At 33.3% G+C, this 17,282-nt stretch overlaps 1 protein-coding gene across 2 annotated transcripts in view; it reads right to left on the reverse strand.

The window, feature by feature from the left end:
• The window catches only part of LOC122578722 (BEACH domain-containing protein B), a 36,360-nt gene extending 23,918 nt beyond the window's left edge, over positions 1-12,442 (reverse strand). Inside the window, exons 1-11 of one of the 2 annotated variants that reach the window (XM_043750743.1) lie at positions 12,244-12,442; positions 9,549-9,668; positions 8,750-8,813; positions 8,018-8,252; positions 7,514-7,660; positions 4,957-5,280; positions 3,471-3,690; positions 2,894-2,962; positions 2,133-2,591; positions 1,644-1,968; positions 346-774 (exon numbers count right to left, since the gene is read on the reverse strand). In XM_043750743.1, the coding sequence (XP_043606678.1) occupies positions 346-774; positions 1,644-1,968; positions 2,133-2,591; positions 2,894-2,962; positions 3,471-3,690; positions 4,957-5,280; positions 7,514-7,660; positions 8,018-8,252; positions 8,750-8,813; positions 9,549-9,668; positions 12,244-12,284 (2,433 nt within the window). In that variant the 5' untranslated portion in view covers positions 12,285-12,442. Of the gene's footprint in view, positions 1-345; positions 775-1,643; positions 1,969-2,132; positions 2,592-2,893; positions 2,982-3,470; positions 3,691-4,956; positions 5,281-7,513; positions 7,661-8,017; positions 8,253-8,749; positions 8,814-9,548; positions 9,669-12,243 lie in introns of those variants that run through there. The other variant, XM_043750742.1, reaches the window with a different exon arrangement.
• Between the last annotated feature and the right edge of the window lie 4,840 nt (positions 12,443-17,282).

Genomic DNA, 17,282 nt, shown 5'->3' on the forward strand with positions numbered 1-17,282 from the left:
CCGTTAATTGAATTAAAAGTGGGGTATTGTATAACTTGTTTATAACTTAATTTTTTTTTTTAAGAAATTAGCATCAAGAATTTTCATCAAAATATTATTTTTCTTTCAAGAAGGATGCATATAACAGATCATGCTATCTTCTCTACACCAAACCACTTACAACAACCACTAATAAAATCGCCAGACACCACCAACGAAAACTATTTACTCCCGCTGCATTGCTCGGACACCATGCTAATATGTATGTATATACGTACATATACATATATATATACACACACATACATACACACACAGAGCACTCGTCAATTCCAAATGACGTGAAAAAAATAAGAGAAGTGATACCTTCATCAGGGCAAAGATATAAGAAAGCATAGAACTCCTCATACATTCTTCCCAGAAAAGATCGAACAAACAATCAATACAAGTAGAGCTATTCAGAACCAGAAGTTTAGCTTCTTCAGTAACTGCATAAAACTCTGCAAAAAGCTGCATGCATGCTTCCATACAATCACGGGAACTTGATTTCCTTGAAGGTTGTGAAACAATCATTTCTCTGAAGTTGCTTAAATCATTAACAGGTCTTTTGGACTCTTGAGGTTGAATACAAGCAACTTTTAGTACTCTAGGAATTGCATCGAGTGTTTTAAAAGAGTAAAAAGTTTTCTCAGGTGCAAGCTGCAAAATGTGGAGTAGACACTTTGCTAGACCAGTGGCAACTTCAGAATTACAAGCAAACAGCTCTAGGGAGTCTAAAAGCACAGAACATTCAGGCTGCCAATATAAAAGCGTTAGCTATGTAAAGGTTACTTTTAATACATTCAGTAAAGACAAAACAATACTTCAATGTAAATCAGGTTCCCTACTCAGACATGCTCTGGTAACACATTTTTCCTTCTTTGTTTTTTGTTGTAAATTGAACTTATCATTGTAGATATCATTTCACAAAAAAAAAATTTTTTTAAAAATTGTCATTACTTCTCTATTTTCAAAAGGTATGGAGAAATGTAATAAAAGAGAAAAAGACAACCATGCCTAAAACCTCAATTACATTAATTTCATAGAGTTAACACATGTTCTTATGTACACCGGTTTCATAAAGCAAAAAACACTCATATCGAGTTTCTAACTTGTAATAGGAACATGAATGCCATCATGTTACATGCATCTAGGTTACATTCCACTTGCCTAAAAATAGCTACTAGTTTCGGAACTTGTTTTACAATAGAAATGTGAAGTAGCACATGAATGTACAGATTATAATGCGTCAAGAAAGACCAAGTATCACCGACAGAATAAATGAAAAAAAGAACATAGCAGATGAGATGAATTACACACTTAATTCAGGATGACATGTATAAAACAGTGTAAGCAGTCTTTTACCGTAAGTAACTCTCTAAAAAGCACATAACTTGGCAAACCAGACACCAGCAAATACATGATAGCATCAAAAGAAAGAGGAGGAAAAGTAGGATACCGTGTAATTTTACCGGTCAGCAATGTTCAACAAATTTAATTTAAATGTTAATACTGTCTGTATATATAGAGGTATCATGTACTCAATAGACAAAAATAAATGACAGCTCAATGTTGAGCCTTCAGCTGATACGAAATTGTCACAATGAAAATGACAAAGAACTCACCATATTATGTGTAGTTGCTTCCAGGGTTGCAGCAAACTCAACAACTGAAACTACATTAGTTTGCAGGATATCAGCTTCGTTACTCGGTACTTGTTTGTCAGTAGATTTTGAACGAGTATACGGTTCATTGCTAAAGGAACTAACATCACTATAGTTGATGTAAGCCTCAGGAATTACTGTTGAACCACTTCCAAAATAGAAGTGCTCCGAAAAGATAAAATCCCATACCCCTTCTGACCGGAATACATCCAGCAATGAGGGGGATAAAACAAGGATCTTTCTAAATACAAACAGCATGTAATGTTGAAGCGAATACAAGAATATCCTGAAATTAGATAAACATGAAGAAAATATGAGTATATAAATGAGGTACCAAACCCATGCAAACAAGGGTAAAAGTAATCAAGTTGTTTTTCTATTATACAAATTCAAATAAGATCATCTCATAGAAGGAACATAAAAAATATAACTTGCAACGAAACCGTTCACCTTAAGTGGCTAGGAAGCTCATACTGATTTGAGAAAGCCATAATGCTTGGAAATACTGTTAGGAGAACCCTCATGATGAACTTAACTGAAAGTTCCCCGTACGCAGAAGAAATTGGAAAACTAATTCGGTTAGATGATTGGACTTGATGTGATCTTAAATCTTCTAATGTGAGAACAAATGAATAAAGGGCTTTGCTCAAATTGACAGTATAATTACTCCAATATTGGCAACTGGGTATATTCATGGATAAAGAAGTTTCGGTATTTCTTGTATTCTGAACATTTTTCTTACTGTCACTGTCAGCAGAGGAAGAGATTTTTAAATCATCCTCTACCAATACGTTGCTTCTTTTCTGCGTAAATTCTTGAAACATAAATGCAGGCAAACAAAAGCTATTTGCAAACTTGTGCACTCTTCCATTTTCACACAGAAATTGCAAATTGCTCAAATTCCCAAAGCTTTAACATGGTTAAGTGCATCAAATTATAAAGAATAATCATGCGACTGCTTGGTTATGTTATCACTCTACTTTTACAGTGTCACAATCACCATCCAAACAAGATCTATGCCTTGTTTTATAAAGCATAAAATGTAATTCGTGTTCTCTGGTCCAACTGTCCATATGTGGAACTGTTACCAAGGAAGGGCTATTTTTAAACAAGTTTTATCACATATGACATAATTAGAGTCATACAGAGTGAAAAGATTTGGCATGTAGTTCATTTGAATGTGCAATGCTAGGACATTAATGAAAGGATACACAGCTTCCCTGAGGACCTCCAAGGAAAGAAGATGCAGCTGCAAAATCCACATTAGAGGAATTCCGTCTCTGCTAGAACCATGAGAACCAAAAGATCTGTCAACAAAACACAAAATATCAAACTAAAACATCTGTTAACAGAACATAAAATATCAATATAAAAGTTATACAATGCTAATCATATAAAAGAGCAGTACCAGCATGTATTGATATGTCAATTACAAAACCAGGCACTACTTCTGGTTTTCAAGTTCAGATACTGAAAATTCATATCTTTTGAGAAAGATAGAAAACACGTCATTTTACAAATTTCAAAGTTGACCTCACCACAATTGTTAGCACTAAATGAAAACTGATAAAGCTATGAAAAATGCTGTACTGTAGAGCAAGCTAGTTTATTAGTTATTTAATTTATTAGTTTTCATTTTCATCTTTAGGATGTCTCTATATAACATAAGACCAGCATATAAACAAGGATGACAATACAGTACTTAGCTTTTCTGCATGATTACATATCATGATCTGGTTTTAAATTAACAAATTTAAAGGAAAAAAAAAAAGATAAGAAGTATGTTACCTTTCATTAGCAGAAAAAGAGTTCTTTGACTTTAAAGAGTTAAACGATGAAACTCCAAGACAATCCAACAACACTTCAAGCCCCCCAATGCTCCGAAAATGGTTTTGACCACGTGTGTTATCAATTAATGCCAACTGAAGAGTTCTTAATGTTACATACTGCAGAGATGAATCTGTCCATTGTTCTTTCAAGCTTAACCTTCTAATCACACGCAGAAGCTCTGAAAACACATATAAAGATTAGTCCCAGCAAATGGAAAGCTTAACTTAAAGAGTGGACATAAAGGTTTTATAACTAAATTTAGAGTTGGGAAGGTTCTGATTAAGATAATATTCTCTGTCAAGCAGATAAGCATGCCAGGACTATCAAGGAGCCAAGAGCTGGCAAGTTCTATACCTAAACTTAGGAACACATGTGTGTGTAAACGGGTCAAGCCAAGTCGAGTAGCATAGACTTTAGGATAGGCTAGCTTATAAATTATCCACCTCAAGCTCCACTTGAGCTTGAATAACTTTTTAAACTTGGGTTTGAGCTCGAAATTGAATATTTCATTATCGTTTGAGCTCGAGTGCGATACCCAGTTATATTAAATAAAAAAAACTATCTACCTAGCTATCAAGCTCGAGTTACTCGTTTTCGAGCTCTGTAAACTTGTCTAATAGCTCAAACTAAAACTCAAAGAACTCTCGTTAATGATTACACTAATTTAGAGCACAGTAGCTCATAAAACACATTTTAACTAGGCTTGTTTGGCTCGGTGCTCATTTGAATCGAAATAACCTAACGACTTTTAAACAATCTAGCTGAGTATTAATATTTTAAAGTCGGCTCATGTAACTGATCCATTGGTGGTGTTTTGTCTGAACTAAAAGCCATGCTCCAACTCGCCATAAATGACCTCGAGTAGCTTGTTAATTGCTAGGCTTGTTTACACCTATTTATCGAATATTGTTCTTCAACAATGTATAACAGCTTATTTTGACTTAACAAGCAAGATTGGATCAGGTGGTTAACACCCTAGCCTCTGGAGACAGGAGTCAAGGGTCCAATGCTCAAATCTTGCAAGGCTAGAGGTCTTTTTCTATCTTAGAACCTGGAAGCCGCCTCTCTACCTTAGATAGGGGTAAGGCTGTCACTGTCTACATTTCAAGCTCCCCCATACACCGTCATAGATGGTTGGGACCCAAAACCTGTGGAAGACGGTATAGGGTGTTACTTATTTTAGCTTCTTTTGACTTACTAGAGCCTCAGCTATCAATATGTGCTTAAGTTATAAATACTAGATCATCCCAAATTTCAGTAGTAATTAGTAGTGTGTAACTAGCCATCACATGCCAAATATAAAGCTTGTCAACTAGATGCTAAAGACATGCCAGATATTTCAACAGCCAAACTTCAATTATATCGAATATTCGACTCTTTTAGAGTTTTTGGTTCTAAAAATAATAAACAATTAAGACAGTAAACATGAAGATGCATACCTTACCTACTAACCAATTAAGACCACCAGCTTCCATCACTGATATAACTGCCTTCTGATGCCATTGCACTCTATTTTCAGAAAGAGGTTCCCTTGAATCACAGAAAGACTCCAGAGTTGTGGCAATTCTTTCAACAGAGGCTTCCAAGTTGTCAATGTCTATCAGAGTCTTCCCATATACATCTACCCGTAAATTGATAAAACCGCATAAAATTGAGATCACATGTACGAGTATTTTTTGTAAAAGGCCAGCTTTTTCTACATTAGAACTTGACAAAGTTTCATCAGCTGGAAGTGCACTGGCAATGGCTTTCAATTGGACAACAGCCGCTGAAAAAAATATTAATTAAAATATTAAACGTTAGACTCGAACTAATACTCATATGGCAATTTGATAGAAAATCACCACATAAAACTACAAAAAGAAAAAGAATAAGGGACATGTTGAGGGGAGAGCAGTGTCCAACAAAGCGCAACAAAAAAGTCGGAACCAAAAAAAAATACAACGTCTAACACATAGTGTCTATGTATAGACATACACATATTACATACATTAGTATATATATATATAGTACCTGCATGTATGAACATTTGTTTAAAATTAAAATTTAACAACTCTTGTTAATCGTATTCTAGAATGATAAAACAAGTAAAAATCCAGTATTTCTTTATACTATGAGTTCAGACTCATTATTCTTGTGGTGAAAACTGAAAACTGCAGCTTAACTAAATTGTCCAATAATCATTGACCCTTTGATAAAAATCAAGGGTCAAGATTCAAAGATTTTCACATCTTGATCCTTGATTTCAATCCAGGGGTGAAGATGCCACTAACTTTACTTGTAAAGTTAAACAACTTTAGAGGATCCCCGTCCTATTTACCTTTGAATTTGAGGAAGTTAATGTTTATGTGGAACATTATTAGGAGAACATAAAAAGTTGGCCTACTGGCTACAGGGAATTGACTATTCCTGTAGTCAAAATCATCTCTTTTACATAATATTTAGTGTAGTATCTATCTTATTACAGTCCTAGTGGGAAAATAACATGGGTCATTCTCTTCTATAGATTAAGATTTATTAGTATGGGTTTCTAACATGAGAGATTTGGCTGTTTAAATAATTCCAAAACAAGTTGGTTGATTAATTAAAATTCATAATTGAGTAAAGAGGTCGCCATGCCAAATCCCCTTTCGCCATAAAGTCATTCTAGATGATGTACCCACCGGCAAGTTTAGAAGGCGTTGTTTAGACCTCGCTGATCGGCCAGTGCAGGGCAGAAATAGGGACAATGAAAGCATGGGATTCAATCGAACCCTTCCGTAACGAAATAACATATGTGATCATGTTTCTTCCACTATGATTGAAGTTGTTCAAAACAAACAATAGTGATTCAGACTATAATTGAATTTTGTAAACTTTATTTTTTAAACAGTAATACTAGACATAATTAGGTAATGCATCATAGAAAAAAATAATATTGTATGAATCATGTTGGCTGGATGATAAAGACCATCAAGCAAACACACACAATGGTGTAGATTGACGGTTCAAGAGCTGAAACACAAGGAATTCAACTATTCAACTGACAACATTTCAAGTCAAGAGGTCCATAAATTGAACAGTCCAGGGGCACGCTCAATGGATGCACTTCATGACATTGTTGGACCAATTACAAGAGCAAAATCCATGAAGATAAAAAAAAAAAAACCTCAATTATTTGATCTAAAGCAATTGGTCTACAGAAGAAACTAAAATGGAAGATTACAAGGCCAAAGAAATTATAGACTTCATATGGACCTTGCCTAGATGGAACCATCAATCGAATAACAAAAACATTCAAAATTCGTCCATATAATTTGACAACTTACAATGGGACGAATTTAGTACCAATCTTGGAGACAAAGTTATGTATAATTAGTAGAAAGTTGCCATATTATCGTATCTGTTTTTATTTTCATTTTTTAGAAGAATAGTTTCCTACTTTCCTTATCGTTGAAAACCTTTAAGCCAACTGATAGAGTAATAGGTTTCATAACTTTGAGTTCGGTACTTTAACAAATTTATAGCACAATGCTTCTAGATAGTTTCATTTAGGGGAAATAAAATAGCTTAAGTTAAAAGGAAAAAACAGGTCGAAACTATAAAGCTATTGTAGATGATAACGAATCAACCATGGAGAAAGAGCAAATCTCAGTTGAGATTTATATATATTTCGATTGAAATTACCAAACTGTCCCTCCTCGTTAAAGCAACAGCAAAACTTTCATGCTTTTCTTACCACCTAAATATACTAGACAAACTGAAGCATCAATATGAGTGTAAAGACGAACAAAAATTTCATATGTGACAATTAGTAGGTCTGAGCGATAAAAATTCAAGGATAATTTACTCAAAAAACGTAAAAAATTTAATACTCTACTAGCTGTTATAGATCAAATATAATTTCTTTTTCCAATTCCTGGAAGGATCTGGCATGCCAAAACTACTTACCAAACCACCAAATTACGTCACAAACAATGACACACAATATATATATATGACTTAACACGCTAACGATTTACCTTTCATTAGTGCCGTCAACTTTTGAATACCACCATGATAGCCCAAAACTTTACAATTATGCATAGACCGGGTCATTATAATCAAAGCATTCAGGACGGCAAAACCTTCAGATGTGATGGCTAAGCTACTTGAAGTCCCTGATATGTCTGTCAATGAAGAACAATTAATGCTTATTGACATAATCTAATAGTAAATATAATGCACACATATGTGAGAAATTTTAATTAAGTTACATGAGTGCCAACTCACTAATTCAGTTGAAACAACTACTTGGTTATGCAGTAGCTTCGGCAGATACCGATTCAGTACATAACTAATGAAGAACAATATAACCCATAATAAAAGTTCAATTAAAAAAAGTGAATAATAAATACCTCCTTTCACAACTTTACTACAAATCTTGCAGCAATGGAAACAAAGGCACATAGTAATGAAGTTTATGTATAAATATATGAAAGTCGCATACTCGATATATATTTATTATTTTGGGGCTGTTGACTTACATTCAGTGACCATAGCAGTTATGTTTGCAATTTCTTCTATTAAAATCACCACTATTTCAGCAGGATGCGCAGCAGAGCAGCCGATGATAACCTCATCAGAATGTTGAGACTCATCCCCGGATGAGACACCAGATGAAGCAGCCTCCGAGTAACCATCTAGATCAAATGGCTCCCAGTTCTTGTATATTACTAAAAACTGTTTGAGAAATATATGAAAGGCCTTCTGTCTTTCTGCCTGGAAATTGAAACAAGTCATTGGGGCTGTATGACACAGCTCAATATGAATTGCTATAAAGTTAAACGCATATCACAATACTTATTCCTGGAATGCATCTACATACCTATACTTGAATAGAAATAATAATGCGAAACAAAATTCTAGAGGTTCTAGAATAATGATAATAATCAAGGGGTCTTATCTTATATCCTCATTATATGGTAACTTTAACTGAAACGTTACTTTTTCTTAATAATAGCATTCATGGAGAGCAAGTTTAATGGAGCATTTATAGAAAAATGGTGACTTTCCCTCTAACGGATACTCATATAACAAGGTGTATTTGGTTAGAAATTCTCGCATGAAGAAATAAGATGATTGTTAGAGGAAGAAAAAAGCAGAAGATGGCAGTGAATTCTTCCCAAAGACCATTTGATGATAAGTTGCCTGTATCATACGACCTAATGTAGTGACTAACAATGAGCACTAAACAACAAAGCTTTTCGTGTACATACCTTATCAGAGGCACTTTGATATTTCTGCCATAGTGCAGATAAAATTGCTTCATCACCAATGTCACTGAAAAAAAATAACAAAATTGAAACCCTCCATTTATAGCCGACTTAAAGGAACAGCTTAATTTAACAATACAAAGAATGCTAAATCTTCCACAGGTTATACACTTTATTTACTACGTGTAAACATCCATATTTGCATGTTAGTAAAATAGATATAACACATATTAATTGCATCCTTTGGACATAGGGTACACAATAGAACATAGCACATTTTTAGCGGCTTGTCCTAACATGAACCGATAAGCTTGTGTCGAAGAGAGCACAATAGTGTAAAAAGGAAGAACTCGTACTGTAATCATCAACAAATGATCTCTTATAGATACAAGTATACAACACTCTTAGAATGGAAACACTAATAGAGACTATAACTTTCTATAATCTGCCTGTCAATCATGCTCAACAATTCCATATTGCTAATAGGGTACCGCTTCTCCTCCCTCAATCTGACTGCCACATTAATACCTGACACAAACTCAGTTTTCCCTATAACTTTCTTTTGCAACGGCTTCATTAGCAAATACCAACAACCACTTATGGACCTTTATATTACAACATAGGAGTTGAGACATACGTTTCGATATAAGATTAGGATTACTGCCCTGTCATATGCTTCTAAGAGAACAATCAATTCTTAAAGCTAATGTAAAATCATACAAACAGCAATTCATAAAAGTCCAGCTTGTACATAACTACTGTTTTGAAATCTGCAAAGATCAATAACGATAAAAGTAAATACCTGAATTCGACTTTTGAGACTGGAACAGGGAACCTGTGAGAGGGTGAGCCAATGCCATACTCACCACCATAGCCAGATGTTCTTCGAATAAGACCAGCAACACCTTTTACGATGTTCATTCTTCCAGCATCAATATCATACACAATCAAGACTTATACCCATCAAACTTCAAAACAATAAAATCCAAATTAAAACAAAACAATAACCAACTTAATTCAGCATATGTGATCAGTTAAACTCATCGAACAGTGATTATAATCCGCACAAGCAAACAGAGGTTAATTGCCCTTCTGCACAGCTATAAAGAAAGAGAACAAGACTTTCTCGTGTTCGTACATTCAACTCAACAAATGGTTTGGATACAGACAGCCTATTAGACTATCTCAGCCGAACAAGAAAATGGTTTATTTCCATTCACAATGGAAATCAATTTATTCTTATACGCCCATCAGTGTTTGTATAATAAAAGCACTAGGATGCAAATCCAACATTTCAAGACATTTACGATTTGAACACACATACAAGTAGAAGCATAATGATGCTTAATTCTGATTTCTGAACATATATTATAAGATATGTAAGCAGTTGGTGGGAAGTTTGGAAGTGTGAGATCAGATAGAAAGCTAGAAGAAGCATTTATATTTACATTTAACGAGCATGGTACCCGCGCAATGCGGCGGCGGCGGCGACGGATGGTGATGGCGGCGGCATCAAATAGTGTAGGTAATTGACACAAAGATATTTGAACTAAAGGAATAGTGAGTATCTTTTAAAAGATAAAGAAATAATTGTCTAAAAGGCGTTCTTTTTTTTAGTCATTAAGTGTTGAATGTATTAAGTAACTGAATGTATTAAGTAACTGAATGTATAAATAATATCTGAATGTATTAAGTAAAAAATAGGTAATTGACGGTTAATTTTGTTTATTAAGTCAAAAAAAGAACATGATTGACTGAATGCATTAAGTTCTTAATTATTAAGTCTATTAAGTAAAAAAAGGAACAGGGCCTTAAGTTAACTAGTTAAGGGTAAAATGGTAATTTTGCATGTCCCAAAAATCTAAACTTTTCAACATAGGGGTATAATTTTTAGTATGGAAAATAGGAGTATTCTTTTAATATAGATTACATACAATTATATATGAATAGAAACATACATAAACAGACATAAGATAACTAACATATAACCAAACGTTCATGAACATAATTAAACAATAAGGAACTATATTCATGTTCTTTGTTTATGTTTATTCATTTGATAAACGAACTTCGCACCTAACAGTTCACCCACAACTTGTTGCATGTTCGGTTTATCTTAAGCCCTAAACTTTACGTTTTGTGATTCAACTACAGAAGCAAAAATAATATTTCATACGACATGAAAATGAAAACTTTTGGACATATTCACTACGAAATTATAATCATTTATCGGCAACACACACACAAACTCAATATTACTTTTTTGTTAATTTAATCTACTCAGTGTTGTCAAAGGCGAGCGCCTCTTGCGGGCGAGGCGCACCTCTAGTGCCTGAAACCCTAGGCCCAAGTCGACCATGAAAAAGGCGGTCAATGACGGTCAACTGTGGTTGGCAACGGCAGTCAAAAAGGTCAAATGGGTCAAGATTCGACCATCATTCAAGATCCAGCCAAATCGTGGCTAGATCTAATGTTTTCTGGCCAAAATGAGTGACCATAGTCGTTTAAGAAGATAAAAGAAGAGAGTGAAAATATAAAATGGGGGGAAGAAAAATTATGATATTTTTTATATATGTTTATAATAATTTCAAGTTTTTGGTTGAAAAGTCTATATTTTTTTAATGATATTTGGCATTACAACTAACATCTGATTTTTTTTTACTATTATTTTTCACTATATATAAATATTTTATATTTATTTACTTAGTGCCTTTTTTTTCCCGGGCGTGCGCATTTTTTGCGCCCGCCTTCGCCCTATTTGGGGTCTTTGCGCTTTGAGGTCGCCTTCGCTTTTGACAACTATGTGTGTGTGTGTGTATGTAGTTCATGTGAGAACCACTAAAATATCAAAAACTGTCCAATTACACATTAAGCCGTTAACTCAGAAGTGATTCTAGATTATGTAATGAGTTGTATTTCTAGAATGTATACTTTTCAATATCTAGCGCCTTGCTAGATGATCTTCATTTAATTTAATAAAACATTCTGCCGTTCTAAAAAAAAACTCACAAGTGATTAACTTCATTCATATGGAAAAGTGATATATTTTATACATATATTTATATATATGCTAATTCCGAATATGATTAGATTTGTTCACAAGTGAACATATCAAATAACTCGTATTAGCACGTTTTCAACTTCATTTTTATCCATCTCCTTTAAACATGTAAACTAAATCACACTTGAATTAACACATACTCGTGCAATTCTCGCCGTAATTAACTTTTTCTAGTGATTCTCACAAAATCCTAACCTTATATATATATATATATACACTGATGATAAACCGCTAATATTATCAACTGTGTATCCACACACACACGGTTTCAGCATTTACGTTCCATTCGAAACTATACTGTTGCTTCGTGATAACTTAACTAAACACATTGAACTAACTATATTATATCATTATTATATACAATACAGCAGATGATAGATACATATACATAATTATATATATATACTGTATGTATATGTATATATGTATGAAATACCTAATTCGACGAAACTTAGATGGCTTGCGATTGCGGATCATGTTTCAAGGGAAAAACCATCGAGATTATTGAATAAGAATTACAACTTTATTTTTATTTATTATTTGATTTGATGAGAGTAGATTGATCTTGTGCTGTTTTTGATGAAATATTTGAAGATTGATTGATTAATTGATGAAAAGTAAAAGGGGAAAGATTGTGAAAGAAGGAGGGGATCGAGCGAGGAGGTTGAAGATGATCGATGAGAGAGATTATTATTTGTTTTTTTAATTTTATTTACAAAACTAATTTAATTATCCTTTGTTTTTGTTTAGTTACCTTAAAAGAGAAAAAGGAGAAGAGAGGAAAAGAAACTTTTCCTTTCTAATGACTTCAAAAATGAACGAAAAACTTTTGAAATAAAAAATAACTATACTCCCTCTTTTAATTTTTTTCATTCCTTCCCTCTCCACACTTAAAAAAATCTTAAGAATATATTATATAATTTTCCCTTCTCTTCTTCTTTCTTTTCTACCTCTAAATAAACTAAACAATACAGTGCTAGTTTCGATTGTTTAAATATTTTTCAACTTCATTTATTTTCTCTTTGAAGGCGGTGTATTTTATTTCTAATTCTACTTGTAAGTGACACTAATAATATTTTTTGGAAAACCCTTAAAAAAAAATTCAAAAGTTAATTTCGATTCAGACGTGCTGGAGAAAAATTTTAACCAGATATGCTGGACCTCCAACTCACTTCTCATAGAAAATACCTTGAGATTACAAACCCAAGACTCGAACTCCTCATGGATTCGATATTTAAGCAGGTTCACGGAATATGCGAGTGAGGGTAAATAGCGTCAAGTAACTCAAGATGAAGGCCTAAAGTTACAAGACACAAGGAAGTGATTCGAGAATTGGACGAAGCAAATCGAGAAGCAGCAGGAGCTATCAGCGCCATTGGCCTATCATCAGCAGGCCCCAGCACCTCGTCACAACGTCGTTGGACGGCCCAATCTAGCAACCAACCTATTCACCTATTTAAGCCAAAGCAGCCCTCAAAACCCTAAGATAGCCAATTTAGCAGACCTAGCCGCCTACAACAAACCCTAGGTCAACTTTGCAGAAGGAGGTTTTGGAGCTTCTAACACCTTCCGATCTTCATCTTCTACCTAAATCTACTCTTTTATTTTACTTTCGGTTGGTAAAGAATGTCTTTCATCTTTTCCGACTTTGTTATTCCTTTAATAATGGTAGGATAATAGGCTGAATACTTGTTTGGATCAATGTGATCATGTAGACGTTTATTTATTTTATTTAATTTGTTAGATCTGTTGGAGTATGTTAAACTGTCGTAGATTCATGTTTTACTAGTTCTTCATATTATTATTATCGGTTCTATATCCGAATATATTAGTTTAATTCTATGATCATACACTAGGACTAATATGCTAGGATGGAAAACACTAGTCGGTCTATAACTAGATTTAAAAGGTGATTCACTAGTTAATGATTTTAGACTAGTCAGAAACTATTCACGGATCGGGGTAGAGATCTAAGCCCCGTGTCCACTATGTTATCAAGAGTTTTTTTTTTATTGTAAACCGTAATCATTAAGATGTATTGTAAACGGATTCATTATTGCAATCATTCTGACTAATGATAAAGGAATTATTATTGTTTACCTCCTATTCATATCATATACATGTGTGATTATGTTATAGCCTCAAGAACGAATTCAGGTGGACTCCGCACACCTGGAAACTCCTGAATTGCATTGCATCGCATCGAACAATATTAGGTGTACAGAAACTGCACCAACAGACTCCCCCTTTTCCGGTGCAATCAGTTCTGTTGAACTCCGATATAAATTCGTTATAAAAAACTGCATCAACACTCTTCTTTCATAGTAGGTCATCATTCTATTTTTTAGCCATGTTTACTTTGTGTATAGTAATCAAACATATTAAACATAAATAGTTAGTCTAAATAGATTAGTTATAAAACAATCAACTAATATAAATGGTACTAATAAAAAGATACGTTATGTTAGGTAATATATAAAAATGTTATAAATCCAAACAACTTTCAATACAGATGTTCCAAATGCAAATAATACTAACGATCTAATTAGACATATCAATTTCATTGTTTGGGTCAGAGAAGTATGCATTCCACATTTGAGTAGCAACTGAGTTTCTTATTTGTTCCCCTCCCTTATCTTTTTCTCTTTGAGAGTGATGTACTTCTTCTGGTTGTACATCTAAAACTTCACGTGCCACTTAATCTTCAAGTTCTTTATTACGATTCACGTCTAGTAAAAAGCTGTGTAAAATACAACATGACAAAAATATGTCTAATTGCGTATTAGGGAGATAAATAGGTTAATTTGAGCTTCTTATTATGGCAAATATTTTCTTAAGCACTCCAAATGCTCATTCAATAGCATTTCGTAATGATGCAGTTCTCACGGATTCTAAGGTGCACGAGATGAGTACTCCTTCAAATGATACCTAACGCCTCTATAAGGTGCTATGAGTGTGCTTCTATGAGGTAAACCACAGTCAATCAAATAAAACTTACCTATAATCATATAAACATAGTAAAATAAGTTTCCATAATATGACATTGTTAATATTAAAAAATTTGGGTTGAGATACCACCATAAGGAATAACTAGCTTATTATCTCTACTAAGGGCATCTTTTATTATCTTCGAGTTTGATGTTGTGCCTTCCCAACCACTCAAAGCATATGTGAACTCAAATGTACATGCAACTAACGTATTAGTTGTTGGAAAACATTTTCAACCGCGATATATAGGTGCATCTTTATTTGACACTCTCACACAAATATGTGTTCCATCAATTGCTCCAATGCAATCCTTAAAAAAGTGATAAAATCTCTTTTTGTCTTGAATCTCTTTCTAAACAACATCACCCATAATTTGCCGAATGTATTGATTTTCTAATGATATTATTGCATCCAAAGCTCTATGAAAATCTCTATTTATGGCTGATCGGAATGACGATATAACAAAGACACTGCACTTAGTCTTACGTCATGCCCTACCAAATGCAAAAATCTAATAACTTGTTCTTCAACCGACATACATTGAGTTGGTCGAAGACCACCATCGGCTTTTTAACTTTTGACACAATATATTGAAAGCATTCTCACTCATGCGAATATGCTTACGGTATGAACCACTTTTGGGGAGGGGAGGTAGTGAAATATTTCTTTCCAAACGTTTTTTCCATCTAGCATCATGTCTCGATCACGTAAACGTTATGTGCTACGAAATCTATGGTGTACAATAAGAATAGCTACCACACAAACCAAGTGGATTGCAGCTAAATGTTGATGTCTCATCATTAGATGTAACTCTATTGATCACTCTAAGTTTATTCACATACCCTAATTAACCTTATAAGTTATATAAACATTATTGATGATTCCCAAAGATAGCAAAAATATAGATATAAAGACAATAATAAGAATTGTATCTATGATGTCAAATAAGTGAGGGATAAATTGATTTTCCAAAAATAAGTTAGACCAACATATATATATATATATATATATATATATATGGGGGAAAGGAATATGAGGCTGTTAGACATCTAAGTTGGGTGAAAAACCCCTCACATACCTTTTTTTAAAAGGTAAAAATCATGGGGGGCCATGTATTTATTTAAAATATTAAAATATTAGTATGTGAGGGATTTTTTACCCAAGTTGGGTGCATAACAGCTTCATACTCACTTTTCCCTATATATATATATATATATGCAATCTGGTTAGTATACAAATGTTTTTCAAAATATAATGCAACTTCATTGTTTAGCATCTGAGAATGGAAAAGGTCCAATTGTTTTAACATTAGACTTACTGAATAACCAGCCTTAACACTAAGTAATCCACATACTAAAATGTTGTCATGTTAATCATAACATATTTGATGCACATATAATGACTAATAAAAGAAATAACTAAGCTTTAACAAACTTAAGCTAGGCAATATGTTAAACTCCTTAACTACATGAGTTTAAAACCAAGCAAAAATCTTTAGTTTTATATAAAATTTATCCATATTTAATACTATCATAACTATGATCACAAAAATCTTTAAAATCAAAATTACAATATCTATGACTTTGTACTTTTTATCAAGAAAGTAAAACATATGTGAAGATTTTATCAAATGAAAAAGAGTGTTAATTGACGTATAATAAATAATATGATTTTGTACTTCTTGTTAGAAATAGAAAAGAAAAACAAACATATACAATGCCATGACTGTTTATCCTTAGCTACAAATCCTTATCACAAACCAAAAGTCTTAAATTCCATGTAATGTCATGATTTTTATCCTTCACTACAATAATTCCTTATAAAATTATACATAATACTAAACTATTTTTTACTAGTGCCAAGTTTAGGCCGATCACAAGCCAAATGAACAAAAATAATGATAATGAAAAGGATAAACAAAAAAAACTATCAAACCAATAGTTATGGATCAAAATCGAGATGAAGATGATGAAACACCTGGAGGTGGAGAAAAATATTGCTGCTTTTGCTAGTGGGGAGGTGAGATATGAGTATTAAATAGGGTGTTGAACTTGAGAACGTGTATTATGTGACAGTTATTTAGAGGATAAAAATGTAATTTGATATATAATATTGTAGTTATCCTCTCTAATCCTTACTAATCATCTCATAAATGGAAAGGAAAGTCTGGAACAAAAAAGCCTTATAACTCCCCTCTCTTATCATTACCTTTCATTTTCATTCCACGTACACAAAAACTTATGAATATATATATATATATATATATATTGCCTCCCCAATCATTTCCTTTCCACATAAACACAAACTAAAGAATACAGCCTACGTGAATGCTCAATTTAAAGTAGAAAGAAATGTAAAAAATGATTTTTGATCTTCAAAGTAATAACGATTGAAAAATTGAACTAAGTCTCCATAACCAAGTAGTTTAACCAATTGATCATAGATGAACTCATGCTGTCACCATGTAACCACATGGGCCTACAGACG

Source organism: Erigeron canadensis, chromosome 8, assembly GCF_010389155.1.
Source record: "Erigeron canadensis isolate Cc75 chromosome 8, C_canadensis_v1, whole genome shotgun sequence".
NCBI classification, from domain to species: domain Eukaryota; kingdom Viridiplantae; phylum Streptophyta; class Magnoliopsida; order Asterales; family Asteraceae; genus Erigeron; species Erigeron canadensis.